We start from the raw sequence: 26,106 nt of genomic DNA, 5'->3' as shown, positions 1-26,106 counted from the left end.
ATATACACAAACCATTTATCCCCCTTCCCCAAGTTTCCCCATTTGTTTCCCCATAATTTGCCAAATTATTTAATCCTTACATAACTCAAAGTGATGCAAATCCAGTCTGTACTGTGTTTTCTATGTACATTTCTGGACCATGAACCTGGATGTCGTTTACTGACTTACACATTTGTGCATTGTCCTTTGACTGTTTTTGTCCTTTGAAATGAAGTCAGTAATGGTTTAAGAAAAACAATTTTCTTTAAAACGTTATTCCACTATTCTTCACCTATATTTTAGGGGTGCAACGATATTCGTATCGATATTGAACCGTTCGATACAGTGCTTTCGGTTCGGTACGCATATGTATGAACAATACAACATTTGTAATTTATTTTATCAACTTTCCTTCTGATGATGCTGTCTGTGTTGAGCGCTCAGTGAATCTGCGTTCGACTACTCCGCCTAGGCTGCACTGTCCAGCGCAGATCCACTGAGCGCTCAACACAGACAGCATAGTCAGAAGGAAGAGCTCAGGGCAAGCTAGCGAGACAGAAGTTAAGCTCTCCTTGCAAGATGGACCTCCCCCACCCTCATTCAGATCTGGCGTTTGGAATTATTTTGGTTTTCATGTGACGTATGACCCTGAAGGTAAGCGAGTCATGGACTAAAGTAAAACAGTATGTTGGATGTGCCATGCAATGCTTAATTACATTGGTGTGAACTAGTGTGTTAGCACAGTTAGCTCGTTAACGTGTTGGCCGTCTAGCCCCATGCACCGGGCGATCGGCGGTAGCTCGTTAACGGAGATTTGCCATGTTGTGGCGTTAAGGTCATTTCAACGAGATTAACCTGAAAGCACTAGTGGGAACACAACGAATATGACTGCACATTTACGCCGACATCATCCTAGTGCAAAGACAAAAACAACAAGCATGCTACTAACTTTAGCCGAGTCATTTAGACAGCTGTTAGCACGTGATTCTCCTTATGCTGCTGAGAATATAGCCCAGAAGAAGCGGATAGTATAGCTTTTATTTTGGAAAGAGACATTTCTCTGTAATAAACTCTCTTTTCCAAAGATGAGTGATTCCTCAATCAGATACAGGGCTTGCAAAATCGCTAGCCCGACGTCCCGGAGCTAGCATCTTTCCAGTCGGGCTACAAAAATCTCTCTGCCCTGCCCGTCGGGCTATTGTAGGAAAAATATATGTCAATGCTTTTGCATTCTTTCAGAAATGTAGCTGGGTAATTATGTCATTGGCATCGGTGAGCCACTGTCAATATGTGACATATTGAAATCGTGTTTGAATTTGCGCTTGTTTTTTTGCTTTCACTTTGCAATGACAGCACTGATCTGTGAGTGATGATAATTTGTGCACCAATTCCTCTGACATTGTCTTATTAATCGTTAGCTTACTACGCAAACATGACAAGTGAAATCTCCCGCAGTAAGCTTAAACATGTGAGAGGTTGATCGCGCAGAGAATCGCTGAGCTTATGTGAGTCCGTGTGTAAAAGTAGCAGTATATATATTTTAGTTCTGCTGAGCCAAATAAGACAGGTCAGGGTGAAGAAGTGACAGCCAAAGAAAAGCTTACCACAAAACGGAGAAGTTATGACAAATGAGACTATAAGGCAAAAAGAAAGTGCAGCTTTATGGTTTCATGGACAAAATAATTTCTGTGGCTGCAATATGACGAGCTAAATAACCAGGGCTGCACATAAGTGGTCCACAGGTGCGCATTCGCTGTCAAAATAAAAAACGCGCACAAGGGTTAGGGTTAAATTTAAATACTGTACTTTTGAGTTAAAATATATATTTATAATTTTAATAAATGACAAATTAAAAAGGCATGAACATTTTTTTGTATCGAAAAAATATCGAACCGTGACACCAAAGTATCGAACCGAACCGTGAATTTTGTGTATCGTTGCACCCCTACTATATTTCCCTTTATTCTTTGGCTTTATATATTTACCTGTAAGAGGCATTACTAAATTTAAAACTGCATTACATTTGAAAGAGACTGTCAAACACTCAGAAAGGGTAGTAGAGTAATTAGTTATTGATTATTAACAGTTCATGAAGCACCACTTTTTTGCCAATGAAATGCTTTCTTCATCCACTGTTTGTCATCTTCATTACACTGTGTATGGTTGTATGCCATTGTTTATCACTTATTACTTTTTAAGAACACAAAGCCTTTTAACAGTTATCACTCAAAGTATGTCTAATCATTTTGTTCTAAAATGAAATATAAACATTTGTGAAAATAATGTTTGCGTTCAAAATGACATACTGAAAATTCACACATTTTAGTGTGAGCTTTGTCATTACAAATTCTTGTCTAATATTGTCAAATAATGCTAAATTTCAAATTTCTCCTTTAAATTTTCATTTTTGAACAAAAATGATCACATTTCATCCAATGCCTATTACTTTTTTGTTTTTGTGTTTTGTTACCATGATTTTATGGGTTATATTCTCTTTTAATGTGGATGCAGTGTTAAGAATTTATCTTCACCTAGGGATACAGTGTTTCCAGTATTCCTTCATTGCCAACATATATATGTTTTGTCTTTGAGCATATGTACGACTGTGTACACATTTTATATCTAGATATATGGGTCCATCAATAAAGATGTCTTTGTATACATATAGATCTAGTAGTGGTCAGAGGTTTACATACACTCATCATGAGGCAAAACCACTCAAGAGCATAATGCTACCACCACCTTGCATGACAACTGGTAAAGTGTTATTAGGGTTGAAAGCCTCCAAAAAATACCTCTTTCATTATTGACAACAGTGCAATCTTATCTGACAAAAAATGTTTCTCCAGAAGACAATTGGCTTGTTTGTGTTGGCTACAAATTTCAATTGAGCTTGAATGTCTCAATTTTTGAACAGGGGCTTATTTCTTGGTCAACAGTCTCTCAGTCCATCCAACAGAGTGACTAGCTTCACTGTGGGTTGTGACATCTGAGCAGTTTTTCATGGCTGGTTTGAACCTTGATTCCTGTGCTGTTTCTGAACATCTTAACTGATTTCCAAGACAGCTGTGTCTTTTTCCGCACCTTGGCAAAGTAGTGGCACATCTAAATAACTTTTTCTTCCATATAGATGCTTAAACTGGTGAACTTATTATCTGCAGTTATTTAGAAATTGCTCCAAGGGACCTTAAAGAAAACATTAAAGCTATACAAACATGAGGAAAATTTAAAAAATGAACAGTTCAAAGAATAATAGCCCCAAATGATTAATCGACGACTCATGATGAGTTTGTGTAAACTTCTGACCACAATGGTGTGAGTGAATGTGTGTGCCTGCAAAACCTGCTCACCGTATTGAACTTCCAATGCTGTATGCAAATGAATATGTCCATCCGCACATTAGCATTTCTGTGTGAATGTATATGCCAAGCAAATATGTTTAAGGTTCCCTACCAATGTGACTATCTGCATACCTGTTTGTTTGTGTGTGCATATGTGTGCTTTTAGGTGCATCAACGCAGGACTCTGATGCTATGGAGCCAGAGAAACAGGTGGACAGCACAGTTAAAATGGCTGGCGTGATTGCTGGGATTCTTATGTTCATCATCATCCTTCTTGGAGTTGTTCTCACCTTCAAACGCAGGTAGGTATTGAACTAACCAACAGGACAGAGTAGCAGCTTAAAGGTATTAAATGTAGCATTTTCACAATGAGTCATTATTAACACATTTTTTTGTAACTTCAGTGCCATTATCTTAACCCTTAGACAAGGCAGTGTGTAGTTTGTTTTATACTAGTAAGTAGCACTGCAGTTTTATGTTTATAGTAATGCACCTTTAATGCAAATTAGTAAACTAAAAGAAAGCGAGGTTAATGCATAGGCTGTATTCTTAAGTTTCAAGTGTCCTCATTAGCATATATACGCAGGTGGATAGTTTTAAGTGTGCAGGGAGTGACAGATTAATTTGACCCTAATGATCTATCAAGAAAAAAATATGTTCAGTTAAAGAGATTTGACCACATTTAGAAATAAAACTGAATCAGAATTTACAATGTTTTTTTCCCCTTTAGGTTTTGTTTCTTGCAACAACAACAAAAAAAGTCTAAGATTTAAAATTTTTAACAAACATTTCAGGTTAAAAACATATCCGCAAAACCTACAGATTTATAGACATTTCTTCTGGCGATATAAAAGGTCAAAATTTTGTATTAAACCTGGCGACATATTTAATCTTATAATCCTTAAAGACAAATAAATGAGAATTATACTATTCCCCAGAGACTTATATATATACACTCAACAAAAATATAAACGCAACACCTTTGTTACTGCTCCCATTCCCCATGGGATGGACGTAGAGACCTAAAATTCATTCCAGATACACAATATAACCATCCCTCCCAAACAGTGGTCACAAATCAGTCCAAATGTGTGGTAGTGGGCACATCTGCTATATTGAGATAATCCATCCCACCTCACAGGTGTGCCACATCAGGATGCTGATCTGACATCATGAGTAGTGCACAGGTGTACCTCAGACTGCCCACAACAAAAGGCCACCCTGGAATGTGCAGTTTTGTCTCACAGCAAAATGCCACAGATGCCACAAGCAATGAGGGAGCGTGCAATTGGCATGCTGACAGCAGGAATGTCAACCAGATCTGTCGCCCGTGCATTGAATGTTCATTTCTCAACCATAAGCCGTCTCCACAGGCGTTTCAGAGAATATGGCAGCACATCCAACCGGCCTCACAACCGCAGACCTCGTGTAACCACACCAGCCCAGGACCTCCACATCCAGCAGGTTCACCTCCAAGATCGTCTGAGACCAGCCACCCAGACAGCTGCTGGAACAATTGGTTTGCACAACCAAACAATTTCTGCACAAACTGTCAGAAACCGTCTCAGGGACGCTCAACTGCATGCCCGTCGTCCTCATCGGGGTCTTGACCTGACTCCAGCTCGTCGCCGTAACAGACTTGTGTGGGCAAATGCTCACATTCGATGGCGTCTGGCACGTTGGAGAGGTGTGCGCTTCACGGATGAATCATGGTTCACATTGTTCAGGGCAGATGGCAGCTGAGAATGTCCCAGTTCTTGCATGGCCAGCATACTCACCGGACATGTCACCCATTGAGCATGTTCGGGATGTGCTTGACCGGCGTATACGACAGCATGTACCAGTTCCCACGACTATCCAACAACCTCGCACAGCCATTGAAGTGGAGTGGACCAACATTCCACAGGCCACAATTGACAATCTGATAGACTCCATGCGACGATGTGTTGCACTGCATGAGGCAAATGGTGGTCACACCAGATACTGACCGGTTCTGGGTCCCCAGACCCCCAATAGCGCAAAAAACTGCACATTCCAGGGTGGCCTTTTGTTGTGGGCAGTCTGAGGTACACCTGTGCACTACTCATGATGTCAGATCAGCATCCTGATGTGGCACACCTGTGAGGTGGGATGGATTATCTCAATATAGCAGATGTGCCCACTACCACACATTTGGACTGATTTGTGACCACTGTTTGGGAGGGATGGTTATATTGTGTATCTGGAATGAATTTTAGGTCTCTACGTCCATCCCATGGGGAATGGGAGCAGTAACAAAGGTGTTGCGTTTATATTTTTGTTGAGTGTATATAAAACTGTATTATATAACCCATTTAGCAGATATAAAAAGCTTTCTGTATCGTTGTTTACTTGCACACTGGCTTGCACCATCACCAGCCTTTCTTTCTGTTACTTTCTCTAGTTTTCTATACTGTTCCATCAATTATCCCATTCCTCTCTAACCTTCATATCCTTCATATTGCTTTTACATTTGTGATTTTTGTGTCACAGGTTGTTTTTTATTTTCCCAAAAAGTTGGTTTTGCTTTAAAACATACATTAACTTGGCAGCAAAATTAGAGAAAAAACTAAATAGTGTGAGGATTATTTTCTGTTACCAGTCAAATTAGAAAATAATGACACACTTGCAAATGCATTCCAGTAACCACTTTATAGTGCGTTAAGAGATCAGTAATTATCAGTATTTATTATAAACTGCGTACACTTCAAAACTAAACGCTGCACGGGAGTGTGATGAAATACATTTAGACAATATGTTCACTTGGTCCTTCTGTTTTAGACATTAAAAACTGAGATTTTCTTTTTTTCTTTACAAAACGTAATACTGTGTTTGGAAGGAATATATAGCTACTGGAGATTGTTTGATGCTTTACAAATCTGTACTGTCTCCATTCCTAAAATAAAAAGTTGTGTTTTAATATCGACCAAACATCCACTAAAATGAAATACCATAGCACTGAACAAGGTCAGGTTCTCAGGTAGATTACTTGCTTGTGTAAAACTAAAATTATTTGTTGTCTGTGAAGCTTCTCAGCCATCCAGGTCATAGTAGTCTAAGGAGCTTGGAATTAAAAGAGCCTGGACTTCTTTGACTTTCTTGAAGACACTTCACCTCTAGCTTCTTCAGATCTAAGAGCAATCGATGGAGAGTCCCAGATTTTTAAGCCCTATTGGGAATGTTCCTAAGAGGGTCGTGGAAGACCATCTTTGAACAGAGGGGCTGTCTTACAACACCAGCTGTCTGCAATCTATAATTCAGTTTTGAGATCCCGTCCCAGATGCCTCAGTGCTCACTCATATCTAGGGTCATTTGATCTCAGTAAGTCACATGATATGGTGGGGCATGGTCTCAAAATGAGTTCACCTAAAACCTTGGCTGATAGTGACCCACACCCATTTTCACACTTTGGCTCGTGTGATTAGGTAGAGGATCAATAGGGGGTCCATGACCCTCTTGGGGACACTCCCATAGGGCTTAAAATCTGGGATTCTCCATCAATTGTGCTTAGAACTGAAGAAGCTTCTCGGATCAGAGGTGAAACATCTTCAAGGAAACTTAAAGAAGTCCAGGTGTTTTTCTTTCCAAGCTCCTTAGACTAAAAACATTAGTTAGCAAAAAGCTTGAATCAAGCACAATGTCATGTAAAATCATACTGTTCCACAGAGAGAGAGAGAAAAAGGACAAAATATTGTCTAAATGCAACAAGGATGCTCTCAACTTGCATTTGCTAAATTAAAGAATTGTTCATAACCTGTTACTATTGAACAGCTGTTGAATTTTGAACATTAAGCTTGATGAACAGATAAAAATGCCCTGAGGGAAAACTGGCAGATACCTTATTGCTAGTCAAATATAACGTTGTAACCATTTTAAGCAAGCAAAAGAGTACTCAGGCAAAAATATAAAGTCAGGCAGGGCACTGGGTCAGTTTGAAATGCTAATTAGAGGCTAACCCAGGCTAACAGAAAATATACCAAATAAGAGGATTACAAATCCAGTAGAGCCAAAGGAGGATAATACATTATATAACAAAAAAGGTAAAGGTGGAGAAATCAGAAGAAGGCACAAATGGGGAATATAGAAGTTAAACAAAATAAAAGTGGGAAAGGATGAGAGTAACAGAAGGAAGGGACAAATGTATAAGATTGGAAGGAATATGGTAATTGAAAACCAGGCAGCACTGGTTAACCCTGGGGTCAAGTGGATATGCTAATGAGATGCTAACCAGACTGGGGGGGTGGGGGGCATAATATACATAAAAAGCCAATTAGAGGGCAAACATTGCAACAGTAGATATAGACAAGAAAAGCAATGACACTGTAGAGAAAAAGATAGAGAAAAGAAGGAGCAGTTGGGATGCTTCTCGTGAACCGGAGCTGACCGAGGCCATCAGTCAGAATTAAAGGGCACATATATGTCAAATGAAATCATGGAGTACATATCAAGATAGGAAAAACGTGAGAAAAGGGAAATTATTAAATTGTACCAAGACATAGTGGGGAGTCATGGAGACACAAGAAAGAAAAACAATCGATAACATGAGTCCAACTGAATGGATTCAGACAGTGATGGTTTTACCATATATCTGGGATCATCTATATTTTACACTGCATACTTCAGCCAGTCCCAGTGGCAGATTTTTTTTTAAACAAAGTGTTTTACATGCCTTTTAAACCTCATAAATTACTCTGCACCAAAACTTTGTTGGGAAGTACGCTCATAGCTGTCCAATTAATCTTTTAGACCACTTTTACATGTGCTCCAAATGGACTTTATTTTCTGAAGAAAGCCAGGACATGTTGCTGATAATGTATGTGAAAGTGAATAACACTGAACAAGGCTGAAGGCTTAATGGGGATTCAGTGTTTCTACAGCCAGGTAGCCCTGAGGGCTCAAAGAACCAGCACCAGAAGACACACTTTTCGTAGAAAGGTTAAGAGGAGAATCAATGAATAATTAATGTTGCAGAAGCTCCCTGTACACCGGCTGATTTCTGTTTGTAATGCCAGAGAAGCAGACCTAAACAAAGTAATTGAGAAAAGGTGACATCTTTGGAACTGCAAATTGATGGAAAATATGTTAAACTTATTTCACCCCTTTTTTCCTTTTATCCAAGCTATTTCAAATTCTGGCTCAATAACTGCCTTTTGTGATTGTATTTTATCTGAAGCTTTCATACGCCTTTCATGCCCACAACAACTTTAAAAGGTGTGAATTAAATTCTCATTCTAAATAAAAACTAATTATATAAACATCTAAAAAGAAGGAACACGGAAGTGAGTTTAGTCAGGCAAACAAGCAAATTTACTGAAGTTATTAACCCTTGTCTGTTTCATGGTTTTACCACGGTGTATAACTTTAAGTAAATACTATACACATATGTAGAAGTGCACAAACTCTAAGTTAAAGTCATATATGCAATTGTTTCTGTCTGTTTGTCTAAAAAAAAACCTACTACTGGAGCTTTGTTTATGCATCCATTACACAGAAAGAAAATCTGAAATCCTAGAGATGAGATGTTTTTATAGAATCCTCATACAGTGGGGCAAAAAAGTATTTAGTCAGCCACCGATTGTGCAACTTCCCCCACTTAAAATGATGACAGAGGTCAGTAATTTGCACCAATGGTACACTTCAACTGTGAGAGACAGGATGTGAAAAAAAATCCATGAATTCACATGGTAGGATTTGTAAAGAATTTATTCGTAAATTAGGGTGGAAAATAAGTATTTAGTCACCTCAAACAAGGAAAATCTCTGGCTCTCACAGACCTGTAAGGTCTTCTGTAAGAAGCTTTTCTGTCCCCCACTCGTTACCTGTATGAATGGCACCTCTTTGAACTCAACATCTGTATAAAAGACACCTGTCCACAGCCTCAAACAGTCAGACTCCAAACTCCGCCATGGCCAAGACCAAAGAGCTTTCGAAGGACACCAGGAAAAGTATTGTAGACCTGCACCAGACTGGGAAGAGTGAATCTACAATAGGCAAGCAGCTTGGTGTGAAAAAATCAACTGTGGGAGCAATCATCAGAAAATGGAAGACATACAAGACCACTGATAATCTCCCACGATCTGGGGCTCCACGCAAGATCTCATCCCGTGGGGTCAAAATGATCATGAGAACGGTGAGCAAAGATCCCAGAACCACACGGGGGGACCTGGTGAATGACCTGCAGAGAGCTGGGACCAAAGTAACAAAGGTCACCATCAGTAACACACTACAACGGCAGGGAATCAAATCCCGCAGTGCCAGACGTGTTCCGCTGCTGAAGCCAGTGCATGTCCAGGCCCGTCTGAAGTTTGCCAGAGAGCACATGGATGATACAGCAGAGGATTGGGAGAATGTCATGTGGTCAGATGAAACCAAAGTAGAACTTTTTGGTATAAACTCAACTCGTCGTGTTTGGAGGAAGAAGAATACTGAGTTGCATCCCAAGAACACCATACCTACTGTGAAGCATGGGGGTGGAAACATCATGCTATGGGCCTGTTTTTCTGCCAAGGGGACAGGACGACTGATCCGTGTTAAGGACAGAATGAATGGGGCCATGTATCGTGAGATTTTGAGCCAAAACCTCCTTCCATCAGTGAGAACTTTGAAGATGAAACGAGGCTGGGTCTTCCAACATGACAATGATCCAAAACACACCACCCGGGCAACAAAGGAGTGGCTCCGTAAGAAGCATTTGAAAGTCCTGGAGTGGCCTAGCCAGTCTCCAGACCTCAACCCCATAGAAAATCTGTGGCGGGAGTTGAAAGTCCGTGTTGCTCGGCGACAGCCCCAAAACATCACTGCTCTCGAGAAGCTCTGCATGGAGGAATGGGCCAAAATACCAGCTACTGTGTGTGCAAACCTGGTAAAGACCTATAGTAAATGTTTGCCCTCTGTTATTGCCAACAAAGGTTATGTTACAAAGTATTGAGTTGTATTTTTGTTATTGACCAAATACTTATTTTCCACCCTGATTTACGAATAAATTCTTTACAAATCCTACCATGTGGATTCATGGATTTTTTTTTTCACATTCTGTCTCTCACAGTTGAAGTGTACCTCTGGTGCAAATTACTGACCTCTGTCATCATTTTAAGTGGGGGAACTTGCACAATCGGTGGCTGACTAAATACTTTTTTGCCCCACTGTATTTGACTACACACCCACTGCCCAAACACAGCAAAATGACATAAAAATATGACACACAATAGGTGTTTGATGGGGTATCTACACACAGTAACCCTACTACTCACTTCTACATAATCATAAGTGATTAAGTTTAGTTTTGTATTAGTCTGTACATTGTGTTGCTTCTATATGTCTGAATGCAAAATACCAGTATTGCACAATTTTCCTGTGATTGTGATGATGGTGATAACGATAATCATTTGCTTTGTTAGTTCAAAAAAAGCACCAAAAGAACAACTACAAACAATAGTTTTGATCAAGTTTATGTTAAATACAGATCTTTTTACAAAGTCCATGAAGTGTCCTTACAGAGTTTTTTATTTCCCCTTAAAAAAAGGCTAATACCTTTTTGGTACTTAAAAAACAAGGTTATTTGAATCCACTTTAATAGGGCTGAAGCAATGCCGTGAATTGTTATGATGTTAGTTTGGCCAAAGCTTTTCAGCTTGGGGCGATCGTGGCTCAAGAATTGGGAGTTCGCCTTGTAATCGGAAGGTTGCCGGTTCGAGCCCCGGCTTGGACAGTCTTGGTCGTTGTGTCCTTGGGCAAGACACTTCACCCGTTGCCTACTGGTGGTGGTCAGAGGGCCCGGTGGCGCCAGTGTCCGGCAGCCTCGCCTCTGTCAGTGCGCCCCAGGGTGGCTGTGGCTACATTGTAGCTTGCCATCACCTGTGTGTGAATGGGTGGATGACAGGTTGTGTAAAGCGCTTTGGGGTCCTTAGGGACTAGAAAAGCGCTATACAAATACAGGCCATTTACCATTTACCATTTATGTGCACTGGTGAAGGCTAGCACAATGGTACACTTCAAGATGTAAAAAAATAAATAAATAAAATCACAATTTACAGCCCAATGATTTTTGAATCCTGTGAATGTTAAAAATGCATGGAGAGTGTTCATGGTACCACTGACACACTTAAACATAAAAGCTGTGTCAATTTGACAAACAAGTGTTTGAAGACCAAACACATAATTTCAGTAGGAAGGATAGAACTTCCCAGGAGTTTAAGGAGTGTAAAAGTAGTAGGTACACAGGAATTGGCACAGAGTTCACAGGGACGCGACCTTGAAATTTAAATGGTGTAGACTGAAAGCTGCTTTCAGACTGAAGTTTTTATTTGTTCTAGGCTTGTATCGGAGCCATACCTTATGCTTAACAACAATGTATTGCACCTGCAAACTTATTCACATTTGCCTTAATGAAGTTATTGACTCACACTCTTAGTCTTGTGGTGACTCACTCTTGAGAGAGATCGTAAACCTAGTCTGGGTTTACTGCACAACTTTCTAAATGGCTAGCAGTGCAGTACTCATCTCCCGAAATGTAGGGGTCTTGAAAAGCTCTCAAGATTAATTGCTACCAAACAATTTGAAGAATCACATCTGCAGGCTGGAGCTTTTTACTTTCTCATAGAGGAATTTGGGCTCTGATCCTCAACTTTGATTTGAAAAGTGACTTTTTTATATTGTATTCAGTGAAGTTTGACATTTTAGATTTTCACCAATGGTGATGATGGTCCAAAATGGTCCAAAAAGCAAATGGTTAAACTAGATCTTCTTAGCAAAAATAAACTTCATATACTATGCTTCATATATTCAATGAACTTCTCACTTCTCGTAATATCACAAAATGTATCTTCTGAAAGAGTTAATGTAACTTTGCTTGTCACTATGCACTATACAATATTAACAATTTAATAATAATTGGTAGTTTCTTAATAAAAAATACAGTGAGTCACAGGAATGTAAGCTAGAGCTAGTTCACATATTTGCCTCCTATTTGACCATATATACAAGACAAATAAGGTGCTTCAAAGAGTCCCAGCCCTATTATGTTAGTTCTGAACTTTGGTGTCAAATGCTTAGCATAAATTGAAAAAGTAATGAATGTGAGGGAATGAAAGGAATGCATTACAAATGATTAAAAAAAACAAACAAACAGATGTCTTGCTCAACTCATCCTCTTTGAATCAAGTCTCACGCCCTTTTATGTTTCTCTCTATCTTCCTGCTTCCTGTCTTTGGCTCCACCCCTTCCTGTCCCGTCCTGTACCTGCCTTGCCCTTGCTCCGATAGAGAGATTCACACATGGAGAACTCTGAGCGTGGGGTATTGTATGTTTGCTTCTAGACATGACCACATCCACTCCGCACTGTTCTTCAATGTGATTTTCACCTCAGCATTTAGTAGTTTCCAAATACATCTTGTCACTGTCATTGAATATTAAGTTGCTGAGAATTATTCTTCTCATATTTGACAAACTCATTAGCTATAACACCTACAAAAAATCTCATTAATGATATAATTGAACGTTCCTCCATATATTTCTTGAAAGACTTTCCAGTTGTCCATCTTTCACCTTGAATTGGGATAACCTAAAAATCAGATGTACCTTTTGGGGGAAAACAAACAAACAAACCAAACAAAAAAGCTTGGGATACATGGTGTGTACCTTTCAATATAATAAGTGTGCAGACAGTGTGTAATCACCTTGGTTCTGAATCTTAGTATTGGTGAAAAGGACCATAGAATGTTCTGGCCTAAGCAACATGTAAAGGCATTTGGGGGTCACATATTCGTTTTCTTTCATACAATGAAAATCTAACGCCTAATATTTTAATCACTGTGGTATGCAATTTCCTCTCAGCAGTTTTACCACTGAGACTTAAAACGCCTCTGATTGCCTTTTTACTGCCCGATTTATGCCACTAAATAGATGAAATTTAGATTTTAATGTTACTTTGCAAGTTCCATTGTTAGACATTAGAAGTCATTTAGGCAGTTGTTGGCACCCTACCTGTAATAGTATCATTAGTCTGTATACTTATCTCTCTTCCTTGCTGACTGAAAGTCTAACTTGGGGAATACGTTTTAGCAAAGTTTTAGTAGCAAACTGAAGTGTGAATGGAATTTTTTAATGGCTGCTTTGGCTGTTACTATTAGCTAGGTAGAAAAGTTAAGTTAATCTAACATATTTTGTCACTTTGTCAGTACTTTAATTTATTTAATGTGAACATTTACACATTGTTGCACACCATCTGTCCTTTTTGGTACTTTATTGTCCTGTCAAAAGTGCACATCTAAAACTATTATAATTTCTGAGGACGTTCAATGCATCAAAGTATACTTATCATTTCCTCTGATATGAGATTTATCTGCCCAACACTCTACCAGTCATTTGCTTTGACAAACTGATAAACATTGTTAACTGTTTCATTATTTGCAAGAAATCTGCAGTTAATTTTCCATCAACAGAATTTCAGACAGAGAAAAAAAAATCTTCCCACATTATGGTGCTTTCTACATTGATAGCAGGTTGGTGTAATTAATTATATGTAGGTATAATGCAGTAATGCAGGAATCAAGCCAGCCTGCCCTAAAATTAGCTAAAAAAGTTAAATAATTAATCAAACTTTAGGAGAGAAATTATGTTTTTGGCTTCAACAAAAACATAGGTGGGTGATTAGGATTTGTGGTATGTCTTGCCGAATGAAATGCGATGCTTCACAAATATCTCCACCTACACTGTTCTGGGCTCAAAGACAATCCATTCTGTTACTGTCATGGTAGTTATCTGTTTCTCAAATAAATCCCCTTCCTGCATCTTAAGGTTATATATGGATAACCCTATATACATATAACATAAAATTAAACTATTGATTAGACAACCTGGGTTATATTTAGTGCAGTGCTACAATGACTTTGCAATAAAGTACAGTTTTTTCTTTTTACCTTAGATTAAATATTTCATTTAGTATTCTGGGGGATTGTAAAGTATTTAGAGTCAAAAATTACTTACCAAAGATTTTTTGGCCAAAGACAAGTAGTAGCATATAAAGATTAAATTGCCAGTGGCTTGAACTTGGAATTCTATAACATAGTTCTTCATATATTTAAAGCCGACCCAAATCTGGTAATTTTAGGAAGTTTATTGACATTGATGCAGTGCTAGATGTTAAAGGTTGTGACAGTCCTTGTGGATGGTGCACAGTCACTCAGAGAAAGTAGGAACTTTGCCAAAACTGTTGGTTTATTTTCTTGAAACTTTTAGATTAATCATAATCCTGATTTAGCAGTTGTAATCATTGCGCAAAGAGCAGCAGTTCATTTTTTTTATTAAAAAAATGCAGAAATTAATTAATTTTGTGATTAGTACTGTTGACCTGCAGCAAAGAGTTCTTTGATTTGAAATCTCCTTTCCGTTTGCTTGACCTTTATGCATAGCTGTACAGGTTTTTTTCCCCCATGTTTTCTGGTTTCCTCTGACATTCAAAACATACATATTAAGTTAAGCGGTATGTCCGAATTGGCCTTAGGTGTGGATGTGAGATAGATATAGTGCTAAATGAATGTGTGTGAGGAAAAGAGCTTTTGTATTAATTCCTTTAGAAAATTGTGAGGATGCCAAGATTAACAGTTGTTTGGTAAAAAAAAAAAAAAACACAATATAAATGATGACTCTCAACTTTGAGACAACAAAAGGACACATCTTCTTTCTAGATTGTATATGACACCCTGGGGTTCTCATCTATAACAAGAGGAATGAGGCGATTAGAAACTGGTGTCAGCCAAGGGAATGGACTCAGGCTGAATCCACTGCAAATGGCAGGCTCTTGTGAAGCCAAGTGGTGTGTGTGTGTGTGTGTTTGTGTCTGTACCCGTGTATGCAAGTGCGTACACACATGCAATACATTGGTGGACTGAAACTCTGTCTCTAAACTAGAAGATGTACAAAAACACACAGAGAAACATTAAGAAGCACACAAATTTGAAAGTACCGAATTCTTTCATGCTAAACTTGGACGTATCAGTAGATAAATTGGAGGTGTTAACACAGACACACTTACACACACATGCACTCACAACAGAGCTGGACTTGACCCCTATTCTGCAGATGTGACACATGGTTGAATAATGGACTCTGCAGCTTGCTGAGATAAATGCTTGATGGTCCACTTACAGCACATTTAAAATTGGTGATGACAAACCATTTACACACTCACACAAATGTACAAACTCATACTGTGTGATCACCACGGATATTCTGTGGCTAATTTACTAGTTGTTTAAATAAGAGAAAAAGAATCAGAGTAGTCGACTGGCCTAAAAGCTGAAAACACATAATCTAATAGACAAGGTTAAACATAGGCCATGCAAATACTGTGTGTGTATTCTACTGCCATATGAAACAGTTATTTGCATTTCTCGATAATCAAATCGTAGTTGGCATAGCATTGCACAGAAAGAATTTCGGTTTAGTTTTCGAGTGTGGGTGATATGAGCAGTGTTTCTATGTTTGTGTGGTCTCATACTGTTTTATGCAACCAAAGCCATAATGATCAAATCTATAGATAAAAACTACAGAACTTGTGTGTGGACATGCAGTCTTTAAAAGGCTTCCTTTTCCACCCTTCATTTGTCAAATAACTTATTTATTTTGACATTTATGCATGCATATGTAAGTACTTTTCTCTTGTCATTTTTTCCACTATGTCTCAGTGTTGTTGTGTGTCCATATGCGTATTCCATCGTAGCGTCCTCCTTCCGTACATGTCAAGTAAGCGGTGTTCTGTCAAACCTCAAATTAACTTGGCTGTAGACGTGAGCACTCTGAAGAGATTTCACTTTCATTGATACCCTGTGTTTCTTAACTTTCTGTCCTTCAAACACGGAATTTACTTTCATAGTCGCATATTAAAAGGTTTAACTAACATGCTTTTACTGCTACACACGGAGACCTTAGGTGTAACTTGTTAACAAAAAGTTCAGATTTTTCCCCATTTCTCATCCAAGCTAGTCTCTTCTCATTCTCTCTCTGCCCCATTTAATCAGTCTCAAACACGGTACCCTGAATAACTTGGTTGAGTGTTTTTTCTACACTATATTAATATTTATGACCAGTTTTAACGACTATGACTTTTACAGCTGGGCTCCCAGTGCTCTGCATTTTATTAATATCATAAGGACAATGTCAGCAGAGCTCTTAAAGAGGGTTATGGGTGTGACTATGTGCACATAGTCACTTGTTCAGCTATCTTAATGAGGACCAGTATTTGTTTATGGCCATTTCAGTGAGGACATTTGGACCTTTTTCCACATTTTTGCAAAGCTCTGCTTAAGGACAGTTCTTTGTTTGGGGAATGACATTAGAATTAGGTGTAGATATTGATTTGTGGTTTGATGTAATACCAGTTTCATCAACATTTGTCTCAGTTGCACTAATGTTTCCACAACAAAGCTATGAAGCGCTGGTTTAAAACAAACTACATTTCTTTTCAAAGGCTCTGGCAGATTTATTCTATCTTCATGTAAAAATATGTGTAAGCATTGAGTAAAACATTATTTTGCCTCACCTCGTTGCCTTACAATAGTGTTGCTGTGTGCACCCAGAACTCAAAAATAACTCTTCTGTTACAAATGATTTTTCATTCCATCTCTGCTGCCTTTGCTATATCTACTATACTTTTTTACTGCCCTTAAATATAGCAAAGTAGCCCTTCCAGGCTGGTAACTGTTATTATATCTGGCTAGCTAACCCATTTTATCCAACCATGCCATTTTATAAATGTGTTATTAGTGTTAGAAATATATTTTTTTCGGGGGGAGGGGTAGGAAGTACTATAGAGTCTCTATGCTTCTCTTGTTAGTCTTTTTTTGTCTTATTTATTTATTTAGTTTATCATTCACATTATTATCAGAAGATGGAAAAACAGAAGCAGAAGGAGAAGAATAGAACAATAAAACAGACAAAATGAGAACAAAAAAAGGGGGCTGGATGAAAAAAGTGAAGGAGTATAAAGTATAGAAGTCATTTACTAAAAACATCAAGCCTGTAAAAAGTTAATACAGTTAATAACATTTCGCTTTTCACATGTATATCAGCCCTACTAACGGCCAGTAACTTCTCTGTCACATGAAAAGCTATAGTAGGTATTTTGTCAGCATTTACAAAATTCATATTATGTAAGTAATTAAGATGGCATATCAGATAGATTGACTGATTGAAGCAGTCTGCAGTAGTTGTGTAAGGTGTGCTCCTCTGTGAAGTGGAATGGAAGTATTGATCCTTCTGAACTGTGCTTGACTTTCCCGTGCTATAACAACTCAGTCTGATGAAGTATGAGTGTGTATGTTTGTGTGTGTTGTGTGTCCAGACATATTATGAAATCCCAATCTCTGGCCACTCATAGATGAAGGATGTATGCTGGGGGGCAAAGTTACCAACAAACCATTGAGGAAGTAGCAGAACAAGCACACACACGTACACACACACGCACACACACACACTGATACACATGTCATATTAGTCAAGTACAGTGCAGTGGAATAAACCTGTGGCTTTATTATCAAAAACAGGATAAAGGAGAAGGAAAAATGTAAAAGGTTAAAGATTTTCTTGGCTTAGCTTTAACATGTTGGTCCTTATAATATTAATTTGATTTTTATTATTACTTTCACTAGTCTTGCAATTCATTAAATTTCAGACATAATTAGTACGTTTTCTGTGATTAACGATTTTAAACACAATCCAGAGTAAAATTATGGCCTTGTACAGATATTATTGCTACAAACCACACTCATTCAACCTTTACCTCCTTGCTTCTGTGTGTTACTCTTCCAGCTTCCATCCTCTCCCTTTGGGTTTGTTTTGTCACTTCTCATTCGATCTATCTCATTTACTTACCTGCCAAATGGTGATGGAGGCATCAGTGGTGTATTTATATTTACTTTTCTCTTCACCTGTAAACCAAAATTAAGTATTCATGCCGTATTGAAAAACCTACAGGTTAAAAAATATATTTCAGGGCAAGCCATTCAGTTATATATAACATAATGACAGCATAGACCATGAAATACCCCTGAGTCCCTGTTAAATTAATGGAGACCAGAGCCCATTGCTAGCACATTAGCATATGCTACATTGAATAAAAGTTGTAGGTCATTAATGCTTTAACATTTAAAAATACATCTAATTAAGTACTGGACATGCATCTGTTTTTGTTTACTGTAGAATGTGTACTACAACACAAAATGAATGTACTTCTTTCTGAAGTACCATGCTTCTTCTTTCAACTACCCACAAATCATACACCTTGGTCAGATTCTAATATTGCTCAGTAGTTCCTTAACTGGAGTTGTCGAAAGTCCAATGCGACTATTTCAAATCCTATTAATAGAATGATTTGTATATTGAAACTGTTTTGTTTTATTTCTTTCATCTAATTTTCAAATTTTATGAAGAAAAAGTCATTCAGTTAATAATTTGATAGTGTGGGTGAAAGTTAAAGTTTTAACATCAGGGTACAAGACTGAATGATGGATTAATAAATGTGTTTTTATCTTCTAAAGTTAATGACCTGGTAAAGCTCTTATGAAAAAAGTATAATTTTTTGGGTGAGTGAAGTAATCATTTCACAAGTCATAGATCTTCTTATCCAATTTATTTGATTGACTGCTGGCCGGTTCACAGCTGACTTACAATGAAGCTTTTTTTTAACCAAATATATCTTTGGACATCACTCTAGAATATTCCTTGGATGTTCTGTTATGCCTCAGCATGAACTTTTTCTTGAGATTTTGCGAAGGCAAAATATATTAATCCAACATGCAGTAGCGAAAAATTAATTAAATTCATCAGCAGCTAGATGTACTAATATATACTTCATAGCAAAAAATTAGGGGTGCAACGATATTCGTATCGATATTGAACCGTTCGATACAGTGCTTTCGGTTCGGTACGCATATGTATCGAACAATACAACATTTGTAATTTATTTTATCAATGTTCCTTCTGACGATGCTGTCTGTGTTGAGCGCTCAGTGAATCTGTGTTCGACTACTCCGCCTAGGCTGCACTGTCGAGCGCAGATCCACTGAGCGCTCAACACAGACAGCATAGTCAGAAGGAAGAGCGCAGGGCAAGCTAGCGAGACAGAAGTTAAGCTCTACTTGCAACAGGCAAATTGAACCTCATTCAGATCTGGTGTTTGGAATTATTTTGGTTTTCATGTGACGTATGACCCTGAAGGTAAGCGAGTCATGGACTAAAGTAAAACAGTATGTTGGATGTGCCATGCAATGCTCAATTACATTGGTGTGAACTAGTGTGTTAGCGCAGTTAGCTCGTTAACGTGTTGGCCGTCTAGCCCCATGCACGGAGCGATCGGCGGTAGCTCGTTAACGGAGATTTGCCGTGTTGTGGCGTTAAGGTCATTTCAACGAGATTAACCTGAAAGCACTAGTGGGAACACAACGAATATGACTGCACATTTACGCCGACATCATCCTAGTGCAAAGACCAAAACAACAAGCATGCTACTAACTTTAGCCGAGTCATTTAGACAGCTGTTAGCACATGATTCTCCTTATGCTGCTGAGAATATAGCCCAGAAGAAGCGGATAGTATAGCTTTTATTTTGGAAAGAGACATTTCTCTGTAATAAACTCTCTTTTCCAAAGATGAGTGATTCCTCAATCAGATACAGGGCTTGCAATATCGCTAGCCCGACGTCCTGGAGCTAGCGATTTTTTTCAGTCGGGCTACCAAAATCTTTCTCTTCCCTGCCCGTCGGGCTATTGTAGGAAAAATATATGTCAATGCTTTTGCATTCTTTCAGAAATGTAGCTGGGTAATTATGTCATTGGCATCGGTGAGCCACTGTCAATATGTGACATATTGAAGTCGCGTTTGAATTTGCGCTTGTTTTTTTGCTTTCACTTTGCAATCGTGCGAACTGTGTATAGAGAGCGACAGCACTGATCTGTGAGTGATGATAATTTGTGCACCAATTCCTCTGACATCGTCTTATTAATCGTTAGCTTACTATGCAAACATGACAAGTGAAATCTCCCGCAGCAAGCTTAAACATGTGAGAGGTTGATCGCGCAGAGAATCGCTGAGCTTATGTGAGTGAGCGTGTAAAAGCATTTCAGTTCTGCTGAGCCAAATAAGACAGGTCAGGGTGAAGAAGTGACAGCCAAAGAAAAGCTTACCTCAAAACGGAGAAGTTATGACAAATCAGACTATAAGGCAAAAAGAAAGTGCAGCTTTATGGTTTCATGGACAAAAGAATTTCTGTGGCTGCGATATGATGAGCTAAATAACCAGGGCTGCACATAAGTGGTCCGCAGGTGCGCATTCGCTGTCAAAATAAAAAACACGCACAAGGGTTAGGGTTAAATTTAAAAACTGTACTTTTGAGTTAAAATATATATTTATAATTTTAATAAATGACAAATTAAAAATGCATGAACATTTTTTTGTATCGAAAAAATATCGAACCGTGACACCAAAGTATCGAACCGAACCGAACCGTGAATTTTGTGTATCGTTGCACCCCTACAAAAAATAACCCATTCAGCATCTGTAAAAACAAAGTTAAATGACAACAAATGTTTTCAGATGAGGACACATAGAAAAGCAAATTTAGGATTCAGACAGGCAGGTTGTACAGGTAGGTTGGGGAAAACAGTTGAAAGAAAAACAGGTAGTTTATCAATTTAAAATAAATACAGTCAGAATTACATTTTCATTTAACTCATGAACTAATCCAATGTGTTTGTCCTTCTTCTGGGTTTTGCTCTGTTGTCATCATCGGCCTCACCTCACCATGCTTCAGAAGACATGCTTATTCCTACTCTTATTACCTGTAAGTAGAGATTTCACATCAGAAAAATTCCTTTCTCAGTCCAATACTCTTTTTTTTTATCGCTACCTTTTGAGTTGTTACATTTTTGTCCTTTTTCATGTATACTGTTAAAGTATTTAATTATCAAAACAATTAAATCCTCTATGCCATCACAGCTTTCAGAAAAATGGTTATAGTAAAATCAATCTTTCTTATTTATTTATTTTTAAGAGCCAGCTTGTCATTTGCACTGCATGATAAAATGTCTACTTTATTACCTGCCAAAGACAAATTCTTATTTGATGGTTGGTACACAAACACTGCAGCGTGCAGTCACAATAATGTTATTTGGCTTGAACATAAGTCTAGAGCAAGATAAAAGCAGGCACTTGGTAGCTTGCCAATAAAATTGCTCAACACAGGAGAGATACAACATTGTTTGCAGTGTTATGCTGCCATATTAGAAATACTGACCCTCTTTAGCTGCTAGGAAAAACAAATGTTTGGTAAAATGTATTCATTCATTTAATCTTTACTACATGTGACATAAACTGCATGTGACATATTAGAAAAGAATTGGGGAAAGTGTGTAATATCAATATTAAGTTCACTTAAAGGAGATATATACATATTAACCTCAATTTACTGCGTATGTACATTTTGCATAGTAACTGCCCTCAAATAGCTTTGCTATTAAATATTAGTCTTAAGTCTAATACTTCTGACCATTCTGCTTTACATTCACAAGTTATATTCACCTGCTATACTGACTAACCAAATGTAATAGTGTAATTAATGTAATAGTAACACTATACAAAATATGTACTCCTTATACAGGGAGTGCAGAATTATTAGGCAAATGAGTATTTTGTCCACATCATCCTCTTCATGCATGTTGTCTTACCCCAAGCTTTATAGGCTCGAAAGCCTACTACCAATTAAGCATATTAGGTGATGTGCATCTCTGTAATGAGAAGGGGTGTGGTCTAATGACATCAACACCCTATATCAAGTGTGCATAATTATTAGGCAACTTCCTTTCCTTTGGCAAAATGGGTCAAAAGAAGGACTTGACAGGCTCAGAAAAGTAAAAAATAATGAGATATCATGCAGAGGGATGCAGCAGTCTCAAAATTGCAAAGCTTCTGAAGCGTGATCATCGAACAATCAAGCGTTTCATTCAAAATAGTCAACAGGGTCGCAAGAAGCGTGTGGAAAAACCAAGGCGCAAAATAACTGCCCATGAACTGAGAAAAGTCAAGCGTGCAGCTGCCAAGATGCCACTTGCCACCAGTTTGGCCATATTTCAGAGCTGCAACATCACTGGAGTGCCCAAAAGCACAAGGTGTGCAATACTCAGAGACATGGCCAAGGTAAGAAAGGCTGAAAGACGACCACCACTGAACAAGACACACAAGCTGAAACGTCAAGACTGGGCCAAGAAATATCTCAAGACTGATTTTTCTAAGGTTTTATGGACTGATGAAATGAGAGTGAGTCTTGATGGGCCAGATGGATGGGCCCGTGGCTGGATTGGTAAAGGGCAGAGAGCTCCAGTCCGACTCAGACGCCAGCAAGGTGGAGTACTGGTTTGGACTGGTATCATCAAAGATGAGCTTGTGGGGCCTTTTCGGGTTGAGGATGGAGTCAAGCTCAACTCCCAGTCCTACTGCCAGTTTCTGGAAGACACCTTCTTCAAGCAGTGGTACAGGAAGAAGTCCGCATCCTTCAAGAAAAACATGATTTTCATGCAGGACAATGCTCCATCACACGCGTCCAAGTACTCCACAGCGTGGCTGGCAAGAAAGGGTATAAAAGAAGAAAAACTAATGACATGGCCACCTTGTTCACCTGATCTGAACCCCATTGAGAACCTGTGATCCATCATCAAATGTGAGATTTACAAGGAGGGAAAACAGTACACCTCTCTGAACAGTGTCTGGGAGGCTGTGGTTGCTGCTGCACGCAATGTTGATGGTGAACAGATCAAAACACTGACAGAAGCCATGGATGGCAGGCTTTTGAGTGTCCTTGCAAAGAAAGGTGGCTATATTGGTCGCTGATTTGTTTTTGTTTTGTTTTTGAATGTCAGAAATGTATATTTGTGAATGTGGAGATGTTATATTGGTTTCACTGGTAAAAAAAAAAAATTGAAATGGGTATATATTTGTTTTTTGTTAAGTTGCCTAATAATTATGCACAGTAATAGTCACCTGCACACACAGATATCCCCCTAAAATAGCTAAAACTAAAAACAAACTAAAAACTACTTCCAAAAACATTCAGCTTTGATATTAATGAGTTTTTTGGGTTCATTGAGAACATGGTTGTTGTTCAATAATAACATTATTCCTCAGAAATACAACTTGCCTAATAATTCTGCACTCCCCTGTATAATCAACAATGAGAAGAAGTCTTTTGATATTTTTGGGTGGCTGAACTAACTAGAGCGTGAGTTTGGCAGTGAGGGTAAATTTCAGCCAAACTTCATCTGCATTGTTTTCACGGTCCGTCTCTTAAAGTGTTTTCATCCTAAAAGGTCAATGTAATTCACTATTATCTTCTCTACCAAGTGGCTATTTCCTTATTAACTAGTTCTAATGAGGCACTATTATAGCTGTCTGTTCATACACGCAGAAACACGTACAGGCGTGCACACACACACACCAGTATACCTGCACAGTCACATGCACGGTGTTGCCCCGAGCTCCTGCACAAATCCTTGCTGAGAATTTTTAAAACTCTTCACTTCTGCAGCTGTCTTCAAAGCATTTGAAAATTTCCTCCAGATCTCCAGCAGGCTCCTTACTGAGTAGAAAAGTCATCATATACCAACACTTCTTTTTAAAACAGCCCCCCTGAGGCTTGTTGACCCACTGGAAATTGCTTTTTTATAATATGAAACTGGCACAATTAGAAAGACAGCAGCCATCACTGTGGTTTTCCTGCTTTTGCACACTCGTGACAGTGTTTAATTTGTCTCGGCATAGAAAAAATGAGCATGACCTGCCATGCTGAATCTCATATAAATATGTCAGTGGAGACACAAGCAGACATCTTAAGAATAATCCTAATCCTAATCCTTGTTTGACTATTGTCAAAATCATACACCAACACACCACAATAACAGCCTTGGACAAATGTACAGCTCACACACAGACTGACAGAGTAAGCTTGAACTCAAGGAATGTCCTTAGATGACAGTTTGGATTATTACACATAGACACAAATGCATGAAGATCTTGATTTATATGAAATATTTGAATTTGATAAAAGTCTCTCTCAAACCAACCTAATATAGTTCTTGTCATTTTTATTATGACTATAACTATCAGTATCTCTAAAGACCAAAACTCCATAATTGAAATACAATTATAAGCAGAAAAGATATGATGGAAACTAGGGGTGGGCGGTATAAACGGTATATGGTAGAAACGATATGAATTTGGCCAACGGTAGACATTTTGACTATACCGCTCTACTGCGATAGCTCGTGTTGATGGTGTCATCAAGCTGCGCCTGTTTTGGTCAAAAGCATCGCAGCAGCTGCAAGCAATATCATCTGCAAATTATGCCAGACGACAGTAATAGCAAAGAGACAAAGCATGTTTTGGAATATGAGGAAAGCCAGAAACTGTGCTTCATCCACTTCCGTAACATTGATTCGTTAATGTTGAATTCTGTCGCAGCTGCTCTGTTCCCATGTTGTTGCAGTATATTAATGACTAACCTCGTATTGTGGATGGATTATCTCAGTTGTTCTCCTGACTGAAGTTTGGTCCGTTCACAGCATCCTGCCATGCGGTTGCATTTGTCCCTAACCATCAGGAACCCTCCCGTAGAGTTTGATCGAGTGGAAAAAAGTTAGCGTTCATCCTCCAGCTTCACTGTTTATGTTATGCTAACATCACGTAGCACATCATTATATATCAACTAGCCCAACTTCAGTAACCCTAAAAAAGTCACTGCTGTTTAGTTTTCTGTCTTCCTTTATGTTGGAAGTGACAGCAGAGCTGTATGTTTAAATTTTTTCAGAAATCTCTCTCATGTTCAGGTGGAAACTAGCGAGCTAACTTCCTGCTAACTTCCAACTCCATTAGATTCAATAAATTCTGTTTTCATGGATGCCTGGGTGTTAAACTTAACTGGTAAAGTAGCAACTAGGGATGCACCGATACCACTTTTTTGGAAACGAGTACGAGTACGAGTACTTGCATTTCAGTACTCGCCGATACCGATACCGAGTACTTAATAAAAAGATGATTTAAATTTGCAGGTAACAGCTTTAGTCCTATAATTTAACAAAAAACAAACAAACAAGGGACTAGTTTGGAATTAAGAACATTTATTTAAAATGAAAAGCATGTTGTATGCAACACATTACAGAATAAATAATTATAAAAAAACAAAATTTAATTTTAAATTTGTTCGTCTGTTTCTCTGTTTAGAAGTCTCACTAGCACAGTCACAGCTGGGATGACATTAGAGGCTAGTGCGTTGTAGCTGCTCACTTTTTTTAGTTAGTTCCTCAAAGGGGGTGAGGATGGCAACAGTCGTCTCCATAAGAGCCCATTGGTGAGCGGTGAGATAGTCAGTGAGTTCGTGCACTTGCTTTTGCTCAATGAGGGACTGGAGCATGTAATACGTGCTGTTCCAGCGCGTCTGTACATCCTGCTGCAGTCTCTTTATTGGCTGGTTGAGCTGTCCCTGAATGTCCTCGAGGCGGGAGTAGGCTAAGGCGGAATGTTTAAAATGCCCAACTATTTTCCGTCCCACTGCTATAGCATCAGCTATGCTCCTCTGTGCTAATAAGCGTGGGTAAACTCTTTGTATTTGTTGTTGTGTTGGGATTTTAGGTGCTTGATTAAATTGCTTGTGTTAAATGCGCTACCTTTAGAGCCTCCTCTGGACAATTTCGCTGAGGACAATTTGCAGTCCGCCTTTGTTTTCGCGTAA

The 26,106-nt window shown here is 38.6% G+C and overlaps 1 protein-coding gene across 11 annotated transcripts in view; it reads left to right on the top strand.

Moving 5' to 3' along the window:
- ptprt (protein tyrosine phosphatase receptor type T) overlaps window positions 1-26,106 on the top strand; it is a 328,497-nt gene that overhangs the window by 218,052 nt on the left and 84,339 nt on the right. For 4 of the 11 annotated variants that reach the window (XM_014413045.3, XM_014413043.3, XM_014413042.3 and 1 more), the window contains 2 exons: window positions 3,487-3,622; window positions 12,599-12,631. In XM_014413045.3, the coding sequence (XP_014268531.1) occupies window positions 3,487-3,622; window positions 12,599-12,631 (169 nt within the window). Of the gene's footprint in view, window positions 1-3,486; window positions 3,623-12,598; window positions 12,632-21,141; window positions 21,172-26,106 lie in introns of all 11 variants that reach the window. The other 7 variants (XM_023155006.2, XM_023155005.2, XM_023155004.2 and 4 more) reach the window with 3 other exon arrangements.

The sequence above is a fragment of the Maylandia zebra genome, linkage group LG5 (genome assembly GCF_041146795.1).
Source record: "Maylandia zebra isolate NMK-2024a linkage group LG5, Mzebra_GT3a, whole genome shotgun sequence".
NCBI classification, from domain to species: domain Eukaryota; kingdom Metazoa; phylum Chordata; class Actinopteri; order Cichliformes; family Cichlidae; genus Maylandia; species Maylandia zebra.
The sequence above is the reverse complement of the archived record's forward strand: the minus strand, read 5'-3'. Positions and strand labels throughout refer to the sequence as shown.